The sequence below is a fragment of the Hemiscyllium ocellatum genome, chromosome X, assembly GCF_020745735.1.
Source record: "Hemiscyllium ocellatum isolate sHemOce1 chromosome X, sHemOce1.pat.X.cur, whole genome shotgun sequence".
Classification (NCBI taxonomy): Eukaryota; Metazoa; Chordata; class Chondrichthyes; order Orectolobiformes; family Hemiscylliidae; genus Hemiscyllium; species Hemiscyllium ocellatum.
In genome coordinates, this window is record NC_083453.1 from 7,238,597 (window position 1) to 7,259,955 (window position 21,359).

At 41.3% G+C, this 21,359-nt stretch overlaps 1 protein-coding gene across 5 annotated transcripts in view; it reads right to left on the reverse strand.

Moving 5' to 3' along the window:
• Window positions 1–21,359, reverse strand: part of LOC132805832 (SWI/SNF complex subunit SMARCC2-like) — a 157,866-nt gene that overhangs the window by 119,947 nt on the left and 16,560 nt on the right. For 3 of the 5 annotated variants that reach the window (XM_060821126.1, XM_060821125.1, XM_060821124.1), the window contains exons 2-6: window positions 16,159–16,278; window positions 11,609–11,694; window positions 8,107–8,188; window positions 7,904–7,996; window positions 6,824–6,893 (exon numbers count right to left, since the gene is read on the reverse strand). In XM_060821126.1, the coding sequence (XP_060677109.1) occupies window positions 6,824–6,893; window positions 7,904–7,996; window positions 8,107–8,188; window positions 11,609–11,694; window positions 16,159–16,278 (451 nt within the window). Of the gene's footprint in view, window positions 1–6,823; window positions 6,894–7,903; window positions 7,997–8,106; window positions 8,189–11,608; window positions 11,695–12,703; window positions 12,835–16,158; window positions 16,279–21,359 lie in introns of those variants that run through there. The other 2 variants (XM_060821127.1, XM_060821128.1) reach the window with 2 other exon arrangements.

Genomic DNA, 21,359 nt, shown 5'->3' on the forward strand with positions numbered 1-21,359 from the left:
CTGTATCAAAGGTTTGTGGAACTCAGATGGCCCTTGATTCACAGCAGCTCCCTCTGGCTAGGGAACCACTACAGGTCACACGTCTGGAGCATAGTGCTGGTATTGTTAGTAAGGAACACGGTCAGTGTGAGACCTCAGCAGAGTGAGGCAAAGGTCGAGTGAGTATACTGTTGGAAATCTGGCTCAAAGTGGAAATTTGGTGCACCAAACACCAAACTCTCCAGAGCAAGAGGAAAGTGGGAGGGGATAAAAGGTGTGGTTCGAGAGCTGACTTGCAGTGAGACAGCAACTGAGTTACAAACCACAGTGTGATGAGAGCACAGGGAAAGAAGCTGATTGGTAAGCAGGATTAGTGAATATCTCCAGGTTTTAAAATAAAACTCAGTTCTTCAGTTTGTGTTTAGGTCTCTAGCGTTTTTCTTCTCTTAAAAATAACTGAAGTACACATGACTTATTTCTTTTCATAAAATCAAAACATCATTACTAATTTATTTATAAATTAAATCAAATATGATAGTGATGTACGATGGGCGATTTGTTGCTAATTCAATATGTGGGAGCTAACGGACACGAATATGACCTAGTGCTAATACATCTATCTGCAGCTTGAGGAACTTTGGATCATAGTTGAAAACCAGAGTCTGAAATGCAGACACTGGGCTTCGTCCAGACAATGGTCACACCCTTGAGACCAGGTCATTCAAAATTAATCTGGGATCAGAGAGAGAATGGTGTGACTGTGTGCGAGACAGATAGGACTTAAGACATATTGCCACATGCACATAATAAATAGTGAAAAGTATTTTTTTCACGTGTTATACGTGAAGCGTCGCCATGTTCCAGCACCATCTTGAAAAACTTACTGCAATAGAATTCATCTTTCACTCTTCTGCTTGTTCCTCATCTGCTGGTCCTCCAGTTGCTGCTTGACATCAGCCAGAATCTCTGAAATGGGCTGTGGGGTCTCAATTACAGGCCTCCACCACTGTCACCACTGTCACAACTGCAATTGCCACATCTGAACTGGAGCCACAGGCCTGGGAATGCACGGGTTCCATACCTACTGTTCCTCATCCATTACTCCTCCTGATGCTTCCACCTGCCATAGGTCAGTGGGGTCCTCCATCCCTTTCGCCAACGCTACGGCTCCTTCATGCATCCTGGGCCTAGGCATGAACCCGGAGCCTCAGCTCAGCCTGTGAGTTTGGTCTGCGAGAGTCAGTTCTGGACCTGCTTCTCACTTGCTGGGAGACCTGAGTTGGGGTGGAGCAGTGTCTGGCTCGACTTGGTGCTACTGCTGCAGGAGGCCTCCCCCTTCACCTGCTATTCTCCAGGCTTTAAAGAAAAGGATAAAAAAAAGAGCAAAAGCAAAAAGAAGAAAGAAAAGTGAAAGAAAGCAGATGGGAGTGGACGAGCCCTGGGCTCAGCCCTGCTACTTCGGCACCATCTTGAACATTTAGGGGGTTAAAAATCAGGAGCCTCAGCCCTTGCAATTGTCCAGTGGTTACGAGGTTCTTGCAAGCAGCACAGATGAGAGTGGGGACTGAAGGGAGGATGAGTAAACTGACCATGGCACCTTAGTACAAGGAGCCATTCAAGTGAGAGAAGAAATAGGAATGTAGTAGTGGTAGCAAAGAGTAATAATTAAGGGGTTAGATCCTGTTCTTTGAAGCCATGAGCGTGAGCCCCAAATGCTGTGTTGCTTGCCAGGCACCAGGGTTAAGAACATCTCCTTAGGGCTGCAGTAGAACCTGGAGAGGAAGGGGAGGGATCCAGTCGCCGTCATTCACTGTGGTAGCAACATTGGTAGGACGAGAAAGGAGGTTCTGCTGAAAGCCTTTGAATAATTAGGAGCTAAATTAGAAAGCAGAATCTCCAAAGTAATACTCTCTGGATTACTACCTGAACCACAAGCAAACTGGCATAGAGTAAATAAAGTCAAGGAGTTGGTTGTATGTCATTGATGAGTATTTTCGAATACCACACACAATTCTGGTCAGCCTTCTATAGGAAAGAGATTGCTGAACTTGAAAGGCCTCAGAAGAGATTTACAAGGACATTGCTGGGACTGGAGGGTTCGACTTGTATGGACAGGCTGAATACGCCGGGATTTCTTTCCCCTGGAGCGTTGGATGCTGAGGGGTAAACCTTACAGAAGCTTATAAAATTATGAGGGACATGGATAGGGTGAATAGCCAGTCTTTTTCCCAAGTTGGGGGTGGGTCCAAAACCAGAGGGCACAGGCTGAAGGTGAGAGGGGAGAGATTTAAAAAGGACTTGAGGAGCAACTTTTTCACGCAGACGGTAGTTTGTGTACGGAATGATCTGTCAGAGGAAGTGGTGGAGGTGAATACAATTACAACATCTAAAAGGCATCTGGATGGGTACATGAATAGGAAAGGTCGAGGAGGATAGGGGCTAAATGCTGGCAAATGGGACTAAGCGAGACTGGAATGTCTGGTCGGCATGGACAGATTGGACTGAAGGATCCATGCTATATGACACTATGAGTTAAATACATGGCTCAAACACTCGTGCGGAAGGAATGTCTTTCAGTCCATTGGATGATGGCACTACCACTGGGGTAGAAAACTGTTCTGTAGGGATGGACTTCACATGACCTGTTCTGGGACCAGTGTCGAACAGCTGTAGAGAGAACTTTATTGTGGTTCGGTTTGCTGAGCTGGGAATTTGTGTTGCAGACGTTTCGTCCCCTGTCTAGGTGACATCCTCAGTGCGTGTGAGCCTCCTGTGAAGCGCTTCTGTGATGTTTCCTCCGGCATTTATAGTGGTTTGTCTCTGCCTCTTCACAAACTTTGAAGAGAACTTTAAATTAATTGGGGGGGGGGGGGGGGGGGGTGATCTGATAATCTTCAACACCACTTTCCTGCCTTTTTCCTATAACCCTGGATTTCCTTACTGATAAAAATCTCAGCCATGATTTCAGTGAATAGAACAGCAGAGGTGATGGGCTGAATGGCCTACTTCTGCTCCAATGTCTTATGGTGTTTATGAGGGTTAATACACATTAACATAGGGCTGGAAATGCTGGGCTCACATCTTCTCCCTTGCTACTGTTGCAATCAACTCACCATACCCTCCTCAGCGTCTTACTACTCCCTTGACCACCCTTCCCATCTTATGATGAATTTACAGAAGAGAAGCACAGAGGCTAAATAAGAGGTAATAACTGTCCCATTGAGATTAAGAAAGCAGAGAAATAGCTGGATATTCATACGTGTCTGTTTTATATGGCAGCCAATTAAGAGCTCAGCTGCTCACCTGGTGCTAGCAAGAATCCACCAACTTTCTCAACTCCCACAGAGAGCGCAGAGTTGAATCCCATTCACTTTTAAAAGGATTTAAAAGTGGAGATAGCCCCTCAAGTCACTGGTCTCTGATGGACAAGCTGCACTGACTTCTCCTGCAAGAAGAGTTAATGAGGGGAATAGTATCAATTTGGGTGTATGTGCAAAATGACTTGAGAAAGGTGAACTAAGAGATGTGGGGTATGAAAGTTTTGAGGTGGAGGTTAAGATCATTTGAATTTTAGAGTTGTGCTTCTAAGTAACTGGCATGAGGAGAGCTGTCTCAACATAGTAGAAAACCCCATTTTAGACAGGTGTACTGTTGTGCAGGATGGATAAGGAAGAAATGGAGAGTGCCCACTACGTTATCTTGCCATCCTCAGGGAGGCTGTTATACCCTTTAAAAGACTTTGTTGGAGTAGGAGGATAAGAAATGAGGGAACTGGTTCTCATTGCCAGTGGATTCTTCCTCCAGGTAATAACAGTCACATTGCTGGGAGGCTTATTAGCACTCATACCCAAGGGTCTGTGCCTCCTACCTTAGTGTGTGTCCTCATTCTGTACCATGACTTGTACTCTTTGGGTCTTTTATCTCAAAGACTTGAAAACAGATGGTAAGTGACTTGTAACATCTTTATTCACGTAATTTTTCATACAAAAGCTGCAAAGTGCTTGGGGGATAAATTTGAAAAGCAGATGTGGGGATTGCAATGCATGATTGACTCACATCCACTGATTCAAAGGCAGGCAGTAACTTTGTGTCTAATTTGGCAGCATTATAAAGATTGTTGCATGCAGCTAGCAACCACACAGATCATTGGCTACACAAACCAATGGAAGACCCAGAATCATAACCTCATAACTACAGTTAAAGCTAGCCTGCATCATTGCTGTGAGCAGTGAGGTGATTAGTCTTAGTGGCATTAAAAACTGCACATGTTTCTCTGAAGAGTGGTTGGAGATGGGGGAAAAGAGGCTGTTTGTTTGCGTGGGAGATGATATAAAATCCTTGGAACATATCGATCCAGAATAGGCAACACTAGATAGTGCAGCAGGCTAAGAGGAGGGAAATGAGTAATAGAGTGGGTTGGTCAGGGCAAGGGGACATGGTGAGGGATTTGGGGAAGAGTATAGCAAAGTTAGGGTAGCACAATAAGCAAAAGGAGGAGGGACCAAGGATCTGGTTGGTTGTTTCTAGATAGGACATTATCCTATCAATCTAACCCTAACCCTAGCACAATTTTCTGAATGGTGGAAGCATCAAATTTTGATTTTATTTAGAAGTAATATGAGCCAATTGAATAACTGTAATGTACATTTTTAACACATAATACAGCTCAGATGTTAGATCCAGAATTTCTAACTGTATTGGTTTTATATTTTTGTCTTATTAGATTTAAGTACAGGTCATTTTCATTTGAAGTCATCAATAAAAATTTAGGCTCCATCTAATGGCAGAAGCTGGTCGCTGCAGACAGAACAACTGCACTGACACATGTCTGCAACAGTGTGGAGCCCAAGATTTGATCATAAATTTGGAACTGCTAGCAGCAGAAAAAGCCAACACCAGAAGTATAAAGAATGCGCAATGAAGAGGAACTGAGGGCAAGAATAGAAATTCAGGGTGAGCAAAAGTATGGTGAAAATTCTCGAGAGCAGACAGGCCACACAGGAACCTGTAGGGAACAACGTTGAACTGAAACTAACACAGAATGCTGAAGGAAATCAGCAGTAATATTTCAAGTCAGGTATGACTCTTCTTTAGAACTAGTTCTGTAGAAGAGGTGTCATACTTGTTTTAACACATTAACTTTGTTCCTCTCTCCACAGATGCTGCCAGACCCGCTAACTTTCTTCAGCATTCTGTTTGTTTCAGATTTTCAGCATCTACAGTATTTTGTTTTTATAGGAATGTTAAACTGTTTTATTGATAACTTTAGATGGAGATAACCTGTATTCAAATTTAATAAGACAAAAATATAAAACCAATACAGTCAAAAATTTTAACACTGCGAGTTTCAGTTTAAATTTGCTGCAGATGAAAGATGAAAGACTTAAATCTAGATTTATTCCATATATCATTCCAGCTGCATGAGACTGGAATCTTGTGCGATAAATTCTGTGTCTTATGGTCCTGCTTCACAACCACCTGATGAAGAAGCAGTACTTTGAAAGCTAGTGCTTCCAAATAAACCTGTTGGATTATAACATGGTGTTGTGTGATTTTTAACTTTGCCCACCCTAGTCCAACACCGGCTCCTTCAAATCAGCCGACATATGTCAAAGTAAATTGTTCTGCTTGCACTGATCAGCTTTTGCCATTAGATACAGCCTGGCCAATTAAAACTTCAAGAGAATTTACTCAATATTTATGTGTAGTAATTACAAATATATTGCATTTCCTCTTTATTTTGGAGTCTGGCTTTATTTTAAAGGGTATTTTATTTATGAATATAGGTACTTTGGAATGTATACTTTTTCAACTTAATGTTTTCAAGTTGTTTTCTGTTGAGAAATGTCCTGACGTAGCTAACTACCCAGATTTTATATTTAGTTATTAATTTTATGTTTCTCGTTATTTCAGCTAGGAATACACGTACAGGATATTATTTGAATCTGTACAAAGATTTTTTCCAAAAGAAAAAGCTGTCTGCAGAAATGTAACACTGTCTTGAACATGAATTCCTATGGAAATCAATTTTCACTTAAAAGTCACAACTGCAAGGTGAAGTGAGGACTTACTGTAATAAACGCTATTTTGTGGTGCCACCAACCTCCTGTTGATTTTGGACTTTTAACACACAGATGTGTAACTCAACCCAAGATTCCTGGCTTCCGGAATATAGACTGAATGTCAACAGTTGGTCTGATGACAACATTGCAATGACCAGTTCAACTTGGATCCTTTTCCAAACTAATATTGGAATGACTGGAATAGCGAAGAGAACTGGTCAGCCATGCTGTTTTTGTTATGAATGGTGACAGAAAGAGAGAGCTGATAATCAAGCCCCATTACTCCATCAGTCGCACTATGAATGTAAATGAGTTGTTAAGTCTTCTGGAAACGTATCCAGTTACCAGACTCCACATATCACCTTCAGGACTGGAACATAAACATTTCAGGAATGCCTGCCCGAAAAAGCAGAACAAAAGGCATAAACAGAGGAAAGATCAGAGCCTGAGTCACATAATCTTCATAAACCTAATGCTCAGCAACCTTACTCATTGTGCCTGTTGTCACTGGGAACATTTTCCCTGGATAACTTCATTTGTTTGAGTAGGAAACGATTCATGATTCTGGAAATAATTTCAAGAACACTGGAAATTCCAAATTCAGCTGGCCCTGGACAAAACAGAATTCCAAACCAACACCTACTACAAACAACAAATCTGCTCAAGTTGAAAACCTAATGTTAAGAAGTAACCACTCAGTTCAGAATGACAAAGTGAACTCACTTGATTAAGCAACTAAGACTATATACTGGATTGAGAAAACGGAGAACCACAAAACTCACCTTCTTCAGTGCTGCCGGGAATAGGGTAAACAACGTGTGAAGCATTTGACTTGTCCTCAGTAACAGTACCCTGTTGAAAAGCATTAGACACTAACAATGAAGTCATGGCTTAATAAAAAGAATACTTGAGAAAAGAAAGAGCCAAATGTCTCTCCAGTGAAATAAGGCAAGGCATATTTAAGCAAGAACACATAAATCTGCCCAAACAACAAGCAGTATTAAGGAATGGCAGATGAAATTTGCATCCAGGATTCTGGACTATGTATATCATTATCCAGGAGATGAGCTGAGCTAAGTATGGTCCACGAGCACGAAAGAAAGAACAATCAGATGGGCTCACCCTGGAGAACTAATGGCACTACATAACTGAGTCTTTTCAATGCCGTCTTGGGATCTGATATGATTACTGTCACAAGCAACATGGAACATTTTTATCCACCAGATTACTTAGAGGCAGCAAAATTAAATAAAGTTCACCAAAATGTGTTTCATTATTATTGGCAGATCAAGATCTTGGAATGCTCATAGTAGTGGTTCAAAAGTGACCCACCATCATTACAACTTCCACTCCGGTGCATCTATGGGCTGGCAATGAATGGTCATGGAAAGCTTATCTGAACTGAGCTGATCAAGGATCTGTGACTCTATTGGGAATACACTGGCAAACCACTGAATAACAAGTACATGATCAACAGTGAGATCTACAGGCAACCTAAAGATTTTCAGTAGCTGTAGAGTAGTAATAATGGGGGATGTAAATTATGCTAAAATAGGCTGGCGTAAGGGAAATGTGATCAAATGGGCAATAGATCTTAGATGCTTCTGTGCTATTTGCTTGACCAATATATAGCATTCCAACATGGGATAACATAGTTCAAGATAGGACTGCATAATGTAGTAGAGGAAAAACGAAGCTAAAAGTCTCAAAATCTAATGGAATCACGTTGTAAAATGGTGAAGAGGAATTCAAAGTGATCCCAGAAAAACTAAGAGTTTTTCCTGCTAATGCTGAACTGGAGACTTGTGTTGCAATATTACAATCAGGCCAATTCCAACTTAACTGTCATCAAACAAACATACCTGGTGCCTTTTAATGATGTCTTTTAGTTTACTCAGTAACTTAGGTTCTATATCGGAGTTTATATAGATGTTGGGTCGAGACAAACAGTTGTTCTGCAAAATAATACAAGAATGCTTCAAAATGTTTTTCAAGAAAAAATCCTGACACATACAATTCACTTCAGGCAAAAGATATATTCTACTTCATGTAATATTCAACTTACCTGAACCAGTGTCTTTTCAATAGTCATAAACATTTCCACATTGCGGTCCATGCGGGAAGGGTTCTGAAAATCAAAGCGTCGCCTAAAAATCAAATTAGAAAGTCTAGTTGAGTTAAAGTATCAGACGGATGGTATGAGCATGTTTGAAGAATAGATCTGTCATGCATCACTGGATTACTTCACATAGTACATTTCCCCATCAGTGATCCCTGGGACAGTTCAGAGGGAATGAGATCTGCTTGTATTAATACAATGAGATAGTTGGGATAATGGCAATGTAATGTACAATGCTGTTCCTTTAACAAGGTTATGCTGTCCTTGGCCTTTTTTCCAGAGAGGTCGTAAAAGCAGCAATTCTGAAAAGTCTAAGTTTTAGGGCCAGTTTGATTATTGCTCATGCAAAAGGTTTTCAAATTATTTTTTAAAAAAACCTGTACAATGAAAGAGGAGCTGCCAGTTCTCCCAGCTCAGCTTTTCTCTGGTTTGACCTTTAGCAGTTTGGCTGTTCACTGAAAGCAGTCAGTCAGTTTGAGGCTGCTGGTCCAAGAAACAGATACATGGACGAGGGTGTTCCATGCTGAATCTCTCTGCCATCTCACTCTCTCCTGTAAAGCCGTGTTTGATTTTACCTTTTGTGCCAAAGGGTGTTTATGGGGATTGGTGCAAGTATTTGGAACAATATCAAAAAGTTAGGATAGTCTGTTGGGTTTTTGGATAGGTTAAGGTACTTCTATATTCTGTTCTCTTTTGTTTATGTTTCATTTGGTAATTAAAGTCTGTTTTGTTTAAAACTAAGTGGTTTGACCAGCTACATCACTCCTGGAATATCCACTTTAGAACAAAGAAAATTATAGCCCAGGAACAGGCCCTTCGGCCCTCCAAGCCTGCGCCGATCCAGATCCTCTATCTAAGCCTGTCACCGATTTTCTAAGGATCTGTATCCCTCTGCTCCCTGCCCATTCATATATCTGTCTAGATACATCTTAAATGACGCTATCATGCCTGCCTCTACCACTTCCGCTGGCTACACTTTCCAGGCACCCACCATCCTCAGCGTAAAGCACTTCCCACACATATCTCCCTTAAACTTTTCCCCTCTCACCTTGAACTCATGACCCCCAGTAACTGAGTCCCCCACTCTGGGAAAAAGCTTCTTGCTATCCACCCTTTCTGTACATCTCATGATTTTGTAGACCTCAATCAGGTCCCCCCCTCAACCTCTGTCTTTCTAATGAAAATAATCCTAATCTACTCAACCTCTCTTCACAGCTCGTGTCCTCCATACCAGGGAACATCCTGGTGAAGCTCCTCTGCACCCTCTCCAAAGCATCCACATCCATTTGGTAATGTGGCGAGCAGAACTGTACGCAGTATTTCACCTGTGGCCGAACCAAAGTCCTATACAACTGGAACATGACTTGCCAACCCTTGTAGTCAATCCCCATCCGATGAAGGAAACCATGCCGTATGCTTTCCTGACCACTCTATCGACCTGCGTTGCCACCTTCAGGGTATAATGGACCTGAACACCCAGGTCTCTCTGCACATCAATTTTCCCCAGGGCTTTTCCATTTACTGTATAGTTCGCTCTTGAATTGGATCTTCCAAAATGCATCACCTCGCATTTGCCCGGATTGAATTCCATCTGCCGTTTCTCTGCCCAAGTCTCCAATCTATCTATATTCTGCTGCATTCTCTGACAGTTCCCTTCACTATCTGCCCCTCGACCAATCTTAGTGTCATCTACAAACTTGTTAATCAGACCACCTATACCTTCCTCCAAATCATTTATGTATATCACAAACAACACGGATCTCTGTGGAACATCACTGGTCACGGTTCTCCATTTTGAGAAACTCCCTTCCACTACAACTCTGTCTCCTGCTGCCCAACCAGTTCTCTATCCATCTAGCTAATACACCCAGGACCTCATGCGACTTCACTTTCTCCATCAGCCTTCAATGGGGAACCTTATCAAATGCCTTACTGAAGTCCATGAATGTGACATCTATAGCCCTTCCCTCATCAATTAACTTTGTCAGTTCCTCGAAGAATTATATTAAGTTGGTAAGACATGACCTTCCTTGCACAAAACCATGTTGCCTATCATTGATAAGCCCATTTTCTTCCAAATGTAAAGAGGTCCTATCTCTCAGTACCTTCTTCAGCAGCTTCCTTACCACTGACATTAGGCTCACCGGTCTATAATTACCTGGATTATTCCTGTTACCCTTCTTACACAAGGGGACAACATCAGCAATTCTTCAGTCCTCCGGGACCTAACCAGTGTTCAAGGATGCAGCAAAGCTATCTGTTAAGGTTCCAGCTATTTCCTCTCTTGCTTACCTCAGTAACCTGGGATAGACTTGACAACCTTAATGCCTTTTAGAATACCCAACATTTCTTCCCTCCCTCTGCTGACTTGACTGAGAGTGATCAAACATCTATTCCTAACCTTAACATCTGTCATATCCCTCTCCTCGGTGAATATCAACGCAAAGTACTCATTAAGAGTCTCACCCATTTTCTCTGACTCAATGCATAATTTTCCTCCTTTTCCCTTGAGTGGGCCAACACTTTCTCTAGTTACCCTCTTGCTCCTTATCTACGAATGAAAGGCTTTGGGATTTTCCTTAATCCTTTTTGCTAAAGATATTTCATGACCCCTTTTAGCCCCTTAAGTCCTCATTTCAGATTAGTCCTACTTTCCCAATATTCTTCCAAAGCTTCATCTGTTTTCAGTCACCTAGACCTTATGTTTCCTTTTCCTCTTAGCTAGTCTCAACTTCATCTGTCATCCTTGGTTCCCTAATCTTGCCATTTCTATCCCTCATTTTCACAAGGACATGTCTGTCTTGCACTCTAATCAACCTCTCTTTAAAAGCCTCCCATATATCAAATGTGGATTTACCTTCCAAGAGCTGTTCCCAATCCACATTCCCCAGCTCCTGCTGAATTTTGGTATCATTGGCCTTCCCTCAATTTAGCACTCTTCCTTGAGGACCACGCTCATCTTTGTCCATGAGTATTCTAAAACTTACGGAATTGTGATCATTATTCTCAAATTAATGCCCTACTGAAACTTCAACCACCTGGCTGGACTCATTTCTTCAATACCAGGTCCAGTATGGCCCTTTCCTGAGATGGACTATTTACATACTGCTGGATAAATCCCTCCTAGATGCTCCTTGCAATTTCTGCTCCATCCAGACCTCTAACACTAAGTGAATCCCAGTCAATGTTAGGAAAATTAGTATCTCCCAACACCATCCTGTTGCTCCTATATCTTTCCATAATCTGTTTACACCTGCTTCAAACAACTAGTAAAGTTAGGGTCTGGCCTGGTCCATAACAGTAGGGTCATTTCAACAATGCTACGACCCCACCTTTGGATACATATGATAATACAATTACAGTAGTACAGCTTGCAGTAGTGTGAAGAAAAGAAACTGTGCTGTAAAATGTGTTTGAACAGTGACAGTATCAAAGAAAACCAACTCACCATCCTTGGTCACTCTTAAATTTGTAAGCAGCAGCTAGAATATGGCACAAAGCTCCACCAGCTTTGAAGTCTAAGAAACATTTCATCTGGAAAAGAGAGGCAGCACCTTAGTACCAGCACCAAATGATAGTCAAATCCAGCTGAAGGTGTTAATACTTCTGTCTCCAAACATTTCCTTAAATACAATTAATCTTGTACAAGTTTCCACAAATATCTTTGTTTGCAGGAAGCCGATACTGACATAGAAGGCAAGTGTTCATGTATAAATGTTGGAGCAATGTGGCTCAAATGGAAGCTTTCAGGTGGTCTTGGGGTTGTGCTGGAGGGATTCCACATTTAAACAGTTGTTTTAATTCTGCCCTTGCACAACCTGACGATTGTTTTGTTTTCCCTGCTGCAAGGATAGAGAGTGCCAGTCGGGACAGATCGCTTTAAGGATGAGCGATTTGTATTTGAACTGCAGGAATATACCTCTCAACCTGAGCAGAATACTTGCAGTAAGAACAGTCAACATCTCCTGTGAATTTGCAGGAAGGCCACAACAGTTGCATTTGGAAATATTTCATTTAGCTTTCAGAAGGAAAAATCATTACAAACTATTAAATCAGAAATTTCAGTTGGATTGGAGTGAACATATAATTTACTTTTCTTCTCTCAGGGATTCCTTTCACTCTTTTCGTTGTCTCCCTTCAGTGGAAACTCAATTATCTGGTCACATTATAGGAGGGATGTAAGTGAACTAGAGACGATACAGAAGGTATTCATCAGGATGCTGCCTGAGCTGGAGGATCAATGATATGAGGGAAGATTGGATAGGGTGGGGTTGTTTTCCTTGAAGCAGTGATTGTTGAGAGGGGACCTAAGAAAGGCACATAAGATTGTAAGGGGGATAGATAGGGCAGATAGGAAGGCATTTTTTTAATTAGTAGAGGGGTCAATAGCCAGAGGGGATGGATTTACAGTTGAGAATTGGAAGGCTTAGAATTAAGGAGAAATGTTTTCACCCAGAGGGTTGTGGGAGTCTGGAACTCACTGCCTGAAAGGGTGGTTGAGTTAGAAACTCTCAAAACATTTAAGCAGTATGTAATCACTTACATCGCCATAGCCTCCAGGGCTATGGGCCAAAAGCTGAAAAATGGGTTTCGTGTAGTCAGATCTTTGTTGACCAGTGCAGACGCGATGGGCCGAATGGCATCCTTCTGTGTTGTAAACGTCAATGAGTCTATCTGGTAGGCAATGGATATGAGAAGATAGTGGAGAGTCTCCAAATCGCCTATCAACAGGTGCCTTAAAAAATTATTGTTAATCAAGCTGTCTGAACATGTTATGCACACCTCCAGGGCAGCTGGGTCTTGAACTGGGAGCTTCTGGCCCAGAGGTAGAATACTACCATTGTTCTACAAGACCCTCTTCAACAGGTGCTTTAAATGAACTGAGTTACATGTACAACTAAATGCATTGCTTTCCGTAACAGATTCTGCAAAGAGTAACTTGCAATTCTCTTTCATATCTCCTGACCAGGATTGCAGCATAGGAGGTTGACAAAGTGGAGCTGCCTACTCTTTTTACACTCACCAATCCTGCATCATCCCAACCAGCCAAATCCCATTCTCCTTAACGACCAATATGCTTTCATATGCCACTCTCCTTACGTTCTTTCATATCTCAACCAGTCTGATCCCACTCTCTTTCTCATGAAGCACTCTAACATCGCAGCCTGTCGAATCCTGCTCTACCATTTACTCCTCACACTCTCTATGATCCCACCTAGCGCAATCCCACTCGTCGCTCATTTCCTGCATCTTTTAATATTCTCCCAACACCATTCCCAGACTCCCCCTCACGTTTCACAACCTTTAATATCCCCATCAGTCTAATCCTACTCTCCCTCTCCCTTCCTGCACCCTTGAATATCCCACTCAGTCCAGTCCCATTCTCCTTCTCACTGAATGCAGCCTTCACTATCCAATCCAGTTTAATCCCACTTTCCTACTCATTTGCCACATGCTGTAATATCTCACAAATCTAATTTCATGCTCCTCCTTGCTGCTTATGCCAGAAATAGCATTGGAAGCAGGATCTATGTTAACTTAATAAACTGGAGTTGAGAAATATTTCAGCAAGAAAAATTTGAAGAGGACAGTGGAGAGTACGGATGTTCATTTAGTGGTTCTTTCCTTCATCAAAGTGGCTCTTGTACAACAGTGGACAAAATGCATTACATTGACATCTGTGCTCTCGGTGTGAGACTACTTTTGATCAATTCAACTTGAATGGAGATGCATTCAAGGCCTGGATAGATCGTCACAGAATCATGGTGCTAAATTTGGTCCTGATACTCTGTATAATTCTAGGGATTCTGCCCATTACAGAAACATAGTGTAAGTACTGCACAAAACACGCTATAGGACAAACAGGCAGACAAGTAGTGATCCACATTTATGAACATCAACTAAACACTCAACGCCACGACCAGCTATCCTTCGTACCTTTGCGTACAGATGACAAGGACCACAAATTCGATTGGGACAACACAACAATAATAGGTCAAGTCAAACAGAAGGCAGCCAGAGAATTCCTAGAAGCTTGGCACTCATTCATGGGCTCCATCAATAAACACGTAGACCTAGAACCAATATACCGACTTAAAAATCACACAACACCAGGTTATAGTCCAACAGGTTTAATTGGAAGCACACTAGCTTTCGGAGCAACGCTCCTTCAACAGGTGATGGTGGAGGGCTCAATCCTAACACAATATACTGACCACTGCAACAAACAACTGGAACTGACAACTGGAAGAAATGGGAATGAAACCACATAAATTCCAATCGACACAGTTCAGCAGCGCTTCACACGAGGTTCCACAGCCCTGAGGACGTCACCTAGAAAGGGAACGAAATATCTGCAAACTAACTTCCCAGCTTGGTGAACATACCCACAACAACTGCAAACAGCACCTGAGCTACAAATCTTTACACAAACCTTGAACATAGTGTTACTGAGCTGAGCTGGATTTGGAAACATCCAAGTGCATTGTTTTTTTCCTTGTCTGTTTGATCTTAAGCCTGTCATAATTTTGTACACATCAATCAAATCTCCCTTCAATCTCTCTTGCTTTAAGAATAACTCCAGCCTTTCCAACCTAACCTCGTAACTAAAATAGCCCCAATTCCTGTAGCCTGTCTGATAAATCCTCTTTGCATCCTAAAGAGTGACTGGAACTGGATGCAATACTTGAGTTGTGACCTAACCAAAGCTTTATAAAGGGTCAGCATCACTTTCTGCTTTTGTATTCAATGTCTCCATATATGCATCCCAAAGTCCTACATGTTTTGCTAACTTCTACGTCCAGCCACCTGCAAAGATTGCTGCATGTGAATTCCCAGGTCTCTCTGTATACTCTTTCAAATTGTGCAATTAAACAAACTGACTCTCCCTATCGCTTCTGTCAAAATGCATCACCTCAAAATGTCTTTATACTAAACTCCATCTACCATTTGGCTGTTTATTCTGCTTACCTATAAACATCTTGCTGCTGGGAATTCATTTCATTCTCACTGTTTGCCACTTCCAGAATTTGCATCATCAGTAAACCTTGAAATTTTACTTTGTATTTCAAAATTCATGTCAATCGTACCTACCAAAAAAAAAGCAGTGATCCTAGCACTGATGCCTGCAGGATGTCACATTCTGTAGTGTGAGAAATAACCCACTACCATGACATGTTTTCTGTCCTAAAGCCAATCTTCCATTCCAGGTGACAATGACTCCTCTATGTCATAAGCCTCAATTTTGCTCACCAGCTATCTATGTGGTACCTTGTAAAACACCAACTTCGAATCCATATAGACACCATAAACTGTATTCTCTTCATCAGCCTTTGTTACAACATGAAAACATTCAATTAGATTAGTTGAACACAAATCTGTCTTTTCTTCTCAAATTCCACATAGTGTTGATGAGCTTGATTTGGAAACATCCAAGTACAATGCTTTTTTCCTTGTCTGTTTGATCTTAAGCCTGTCATAATTTTGTGGACTTTTTTCTGATTATGGATTCCCCCCATTGATAGCAAATAACCACACAGGCTTGTGTTTTCTTGAATATAGGCAATTAAGGAGTGATCTAATTGAAATATTATCATGATTACAGAATTTCATAAAGTAGATGAAGACGAATTCTTTTCTATGGTGGAGTGCTTTCACAACAAAGTGATATTTTATTAAAGTTACAGCCAGGCCATTCGGGGTGAATTCAGCAAGCACTCCTTCCTACTATGGCAGGATAGAAATCTGAACCTTTCTCCCAAGAAACTGTTTGAGTCTGGTGCTGAACTGAATCTTTCAAAACAGAGACTGATAGGTTTTTGATAGATAAAAAGATTAAAAGTTTTGGAACCTAGGTGGGCTGATAGAGTTAAGATACAAATCATTATCCAAGTGAATGGCAAAACAGGCTGTAAGTACTGAATGGCCTCCTCCAGTGCCTAGTTAAACCAGTGCTAATGGTCACACACACATTTGACAGAAATGGATTGTGGTACTTACTGGCAATTTGGTAAGAGGTGCATTGCTTACGTGCTTTCCAAACACCTCCTCCTGGAACTGCAACAGCTGGACAACCAGACTGGAAAGAGACTTGTTTGTTGGTGGCTCTGCTTGGATGTACTGTGAGAAAATAGAGAATTCACCATGAGACATTTCGGAAACAATCCACTTGGTGTGATGTAAAATATTGGCTTGATAACTATTCACATTTCAAGGCTGTATTTCTGAATCATCTGCCCAATGCACAGCCTTGACACCAGGAAATTATGTCAGGAAACTTTGCAGTGGAGTGGACACCAGAGTGCAGTGTCAGCATTGCTGTAATAAATGATTCAAACTCTGGAGATGGATGACAGAAAAGCTATATGGGCAGAATGATGGAACGATAAAAGAGGTATTATACTGCAACTAATCAAATAAGGAGGAGATAGAAGAGCAAACTGAAAGCAAATTGCTAAAAGACACAAAATCTACACTATAGTTATAATAGGGGACTTTGATTATCTTGAGAGAGTCTAGAATAGTAACAGTGCAAATTATAAATGGGGGAGTAATGCATGAAATACATTTAGGAGAACCTTTCTTGTTCAATGTGTTTCCTACCCAATGAAGAAGGACGCATTGCTGGATCTGGATCTGGGGAAGAATTGGAATATGTTTCAGTGGGAGTGTGTTTCAGAAATAGTGATCACAATATCACTAGAGTCTGAAATAGTTAGAAAAAAGAATAAAGAGTCAAGCAAAAAAAAAACCTTACACTGAAGTTTTGGTGAGGTGAACAGAGATCTGGGTCAGGTGGAATGGAATCAAATATTAATTGATAATATAGCTTTAAACAATGAGATGCTTTCAAAGAGGACAGGGTTCAAGTGCAAACACATTCCCATGAGGCAATAGGAAAGGTATCCAACACTAAATAACTTCTAAACCTTTAGCTACCCAAGATAAGTGAGGCAGAGAAAGGAGGCTCAGGAAAATTGAGTAACATTTGTGCCATACAAATGCTAGGAAATGACCATCTCCGATAAGAGAAAATCTAACCATCACCCCTTGACATTCAATGGCATTACCATCACTGAATTCCCCCACCATCAGTATCCTCAGGATTGCTGAACTAGAAACTGAACTAGATTAGCCACATAAATACAGTGGCTACAAAAGCAGGTCAGAGTCTTGGAATACTCTCCATTTGCCTGGATGGGTGCAACTTCAACAATTTTCAAGAAGCTTGACACCATCCAGGACAAAACAATCCACTTGATTGGCACAACATTAACACCCTCTACCACCAACGCTTAGTAGCAGCAGTGTGCACCATCTACAAGATGCACTGCAGAAATTCGCCATGGCTCCTTAGACAGTATTGTCCGAACCCACAACAACTATTAGCTAGCAGGACAAGTACAGCAGATAAGTGGGAATACCACCACCTGCAAGACCTCCTCCAAGCCGCTCGCCATCCTGACTTGGAAATATATTGCTGCTCCTTCAGTGTCACTGAATCAAAATCCTGGGATTCCCTCACTCAGTGTATTGTAGGCTAACTATAGCACATGGATTGCATCAGTTCAAGAGACAGCTCACCTTGACCTTTTTAAAGGGGCAATTAGAGAAGGGCAATAAATGCTAGCCCAGTCAGCAATGTTCAAATTCCATGAATGAATGTTAAAACAATTTCATAACAAGGAGTCTCAATAGTATCGAGAGGACACAAATTTCAAGCAATTGGCAAAAAGGGTAGCTCTTTCAAAGATCAAGGATATACATAATCTGTCAAATGGCCTCCTCATTCAATTGTTCTAACATACAAATCAGCTAGGTCGAGTAAAAATTGTGTTTTCTTTAAAACAGACATGTAAGGTGATGTTTGCACTTGTGAAAGCACAGTGCAGGATCATCGCTAATTTTAGTCAAATAAAGCTTAATATGTTCATGATCTTGTGCAATTAAATAAAAATGACTTGGATTATTTGATTTATGCGAATCTAATCATAACTGTTATTCTGTTTTGTTCTACTCCGGAGAACCAACTGGTGACAGATAAAACTGGAGCCATTCTTTACACCATGTTATAAGGGAGTTACGCAGTACAAACATGCAACTTTAAACCTAGCAACCTGAGTTTCGCTTTGTGCCCATTCACAAGACAACAACTAAATCTCCAGTTAAGGTCACCACCTTCCTACAATTAAACACAACAAACATATAATTAACAGATCCCCAATCCTTCATATAGAATAATGGAGATGCACAGCACAGAAACAGCCCCTTCGGTCCAACTCATCCATGCCGACCAGATATCCTAAATAAATCTAGTCCCATTTGTCAGCATTTGGCCTATATCCCTCTGAACCCTCTCTATTCATATACCCATCCAGATGCTTTTTAAATGTTGTAATTGTATCAGCCTCCGCTTCTTATTCTGACAACTCATTCCATACATGCACCACCCTCTGTGCGAATACTCGGGTCCTTTTTAAATCTTTCCCCTCTCACCTTAAACCTATGTCCTCTAGTTTTGGACCCTCCTACCCTGGGAAAAAGACTCTGGCTATTCACCCTATCCATGCTCATGATTTTGTAAACCTCTATAAGGTCACCCCTCAGCCTCCAACACTGCAGGGAAAACAGCCCCAGCCTATTCAGCCTCTGCCTATAGCTCAAAGGCTCCATCCCTGGCAATGTCCTTGTAAATCCTTTCTGCATCCTTTCAAGTTTCACAACATTTTTCCTATAGAACAGAGGCCAGAATCGAATGCAATATTCTTAAAGTGGCTGAACCAAAAGCTGTAAAGCCATAACATGGTATCTCAACTTGTATACTCAATGCACTAACCAATAAAAGCAAGTGTACCAAAAGCCTTCTTCACCACCCTGCCTATCTGGGACTCAAGGAACTATGAATCTACACCCCAATGTATCTTTGTTTAGCAACACTGTTCAGGACCCTTCCATTAAGTGTATAAGCCCTGCTCTGATTTGCCTTTCCAAAATACAACACCTCACATTTATCTAAATTAAACCCCATCTGCCACACCTCAGCCCATCTGATCAAGGTTCCACTGTACTCTGAAAAACCTGTAGTCCACTACACAACCAATTTTGCTGTCATCTGCAAACTTGTTAACCATTCCTCCTTTTTGAAATCCAAATAATTTATATAAATGACAAAAAGCAGTGGACCCAGTAGTGATCCTTGCAGCACACCACTGGTCACAGGTCTCCAGTCCAAAAACTAACTCTCCAACATCATCCTCTGTCTCCTACCTTCAAACCAGGTATACTCTTGTATTCAAGTGGCTCTCACTCCCTGGATTCCATGTGATCTAATCTTGCTAACCCGTCTATCATGCGGAACTTTGTCAAACACCTTGCTGAAGTCCACATAGACAATTCCACTGCTCTACCTTCATCAATCTTCTGTCACTTCTTCCAAAAACTCAATCAAGTTAGTGATATACAAATTCCCATATACAAAGCCATGTTGACTATCCCTAATCAGTTCTTGCCTTTCCAATTACGTGGAAATCCTATCCCTCAGAATCCCCTCCAACAGCTTATCCACCACTGACGTCAAGCTCACCAGTCTATAGTTCCTTGGCTTTTCCTTACCACCTTTCTTAATTAATAGCAATATACTAAGAATATTAGCCACCCATGGCTGTTGATGATACAAATAAATCTGCTAGTGGCCCAGCAATCAATTCCCTAGCTACCCACAAAGTTCTGGGATAAAGACCTGATAAAGTTCTAGGTATTTATCCACCTTTGTGTTTTAAGATGTACAGCACCACGTCCTCTGTAATATGAACACTTTTAAAGATATCACTATTTATTTCTCAAACCTCTCTAGCTTCCATATCCTTATCCACAGTAAATAGTGACTTGAAATACTCATTTAATATTTCATCAATTTGCTGCAGTGGATAGTTGTTGATCTTTAAGCGGCCCTATTCTCTCCCGAGTTGCTGTTTTGCCCGGAATGTATTTGTAGAACTTCTTTGGATTCCATTTGCCAAAGCTATTTCCTGTGCCCTTTTTGCCCTCTTGCTTTCCCTCGAGTATATTCCTACTGTCCTTATATTCCTTGGGGGATTTACTCGGTCCCAGCTTTCTATACCTGCCATATGCCTCCTCCTTTATCTTGACCACAGCTTCAATTTCTCTTGTCATCCAGCATTCCCTACACCTACCAGCCTTGCCCTTTACACTAATAGGAACATACTGCTTCTGGACTCTCGTTATCTCATTTTTGAAGGCCTCCCACTTTCCAGCCCTCACTTTATATGTGAATAGCCTCTCCCAATCAAGTTTTGAAAGTTCTTGCCTCATACAGGTACACAATCCTTTATCTGAAACACTTGGGACCAGCTGGTTTTCGTAATTCTTTGGACTTCGGAATAAGTGACAGTTTAACAGTGAAGTTAAAAAATCTGACCGAACAGCAGACGCACCTGTGAGTACTTACGAGCCCCGAGACAGAATTGACGCCTGCCAGTGCAGGGCCACGCGCCCATGTCACATCTGAGTGGGTGTGGAGTTGGACTAACTGTTTGCATGCCAAACAACTTTGTTATGGAGAAAAAAAACTTCACGAAAAAGCTTTGGATTTTGGAGTTTTTCAAATAAAGGATTGTTTGTCCGTATCATCAAAATTGCCCTTATTCCAATTTCGAACTTGAACTTTTAGAACATGTCTATCCTTATCTGTAACTGTTTTAAAACTAATAGAATTATGATCACTGGCCCCAAAGTGCACCCCGCTTAGCCACTACATTGTAAGACATCTGCCCTCTAAGAACCTGAACAGTGCTTTACAGAAAGAAATACACATACAAAAACAGTTGATGACTTGCATCTATCCAATTAATTTTAGAGATTTCCTTTCCCTCCCAGCAAGTACATGCTCACTAGGTTTAGTTTCCATAACTTATTTGCCCTTAAAATGTTCTTGACTTCAGGGAGTTTTATCAGGTATTTAACTCCAACATAAACTAGACAAGAGAAGTACATAACTAGCTCAGCTTACAATCAATCTTTACAACTGCTTTGTCTCTTCTTTAGATATAACAGCCTTTTGTCTTAACTTTAGACGATTAACTGGGATAAAAGCAACACTCTAAACAGCACTATTGATTTCAAGTTATTTGCGACTTATTCTGGTTAATATTTGAACAAGGATATTTGAAAGCCTCACTACC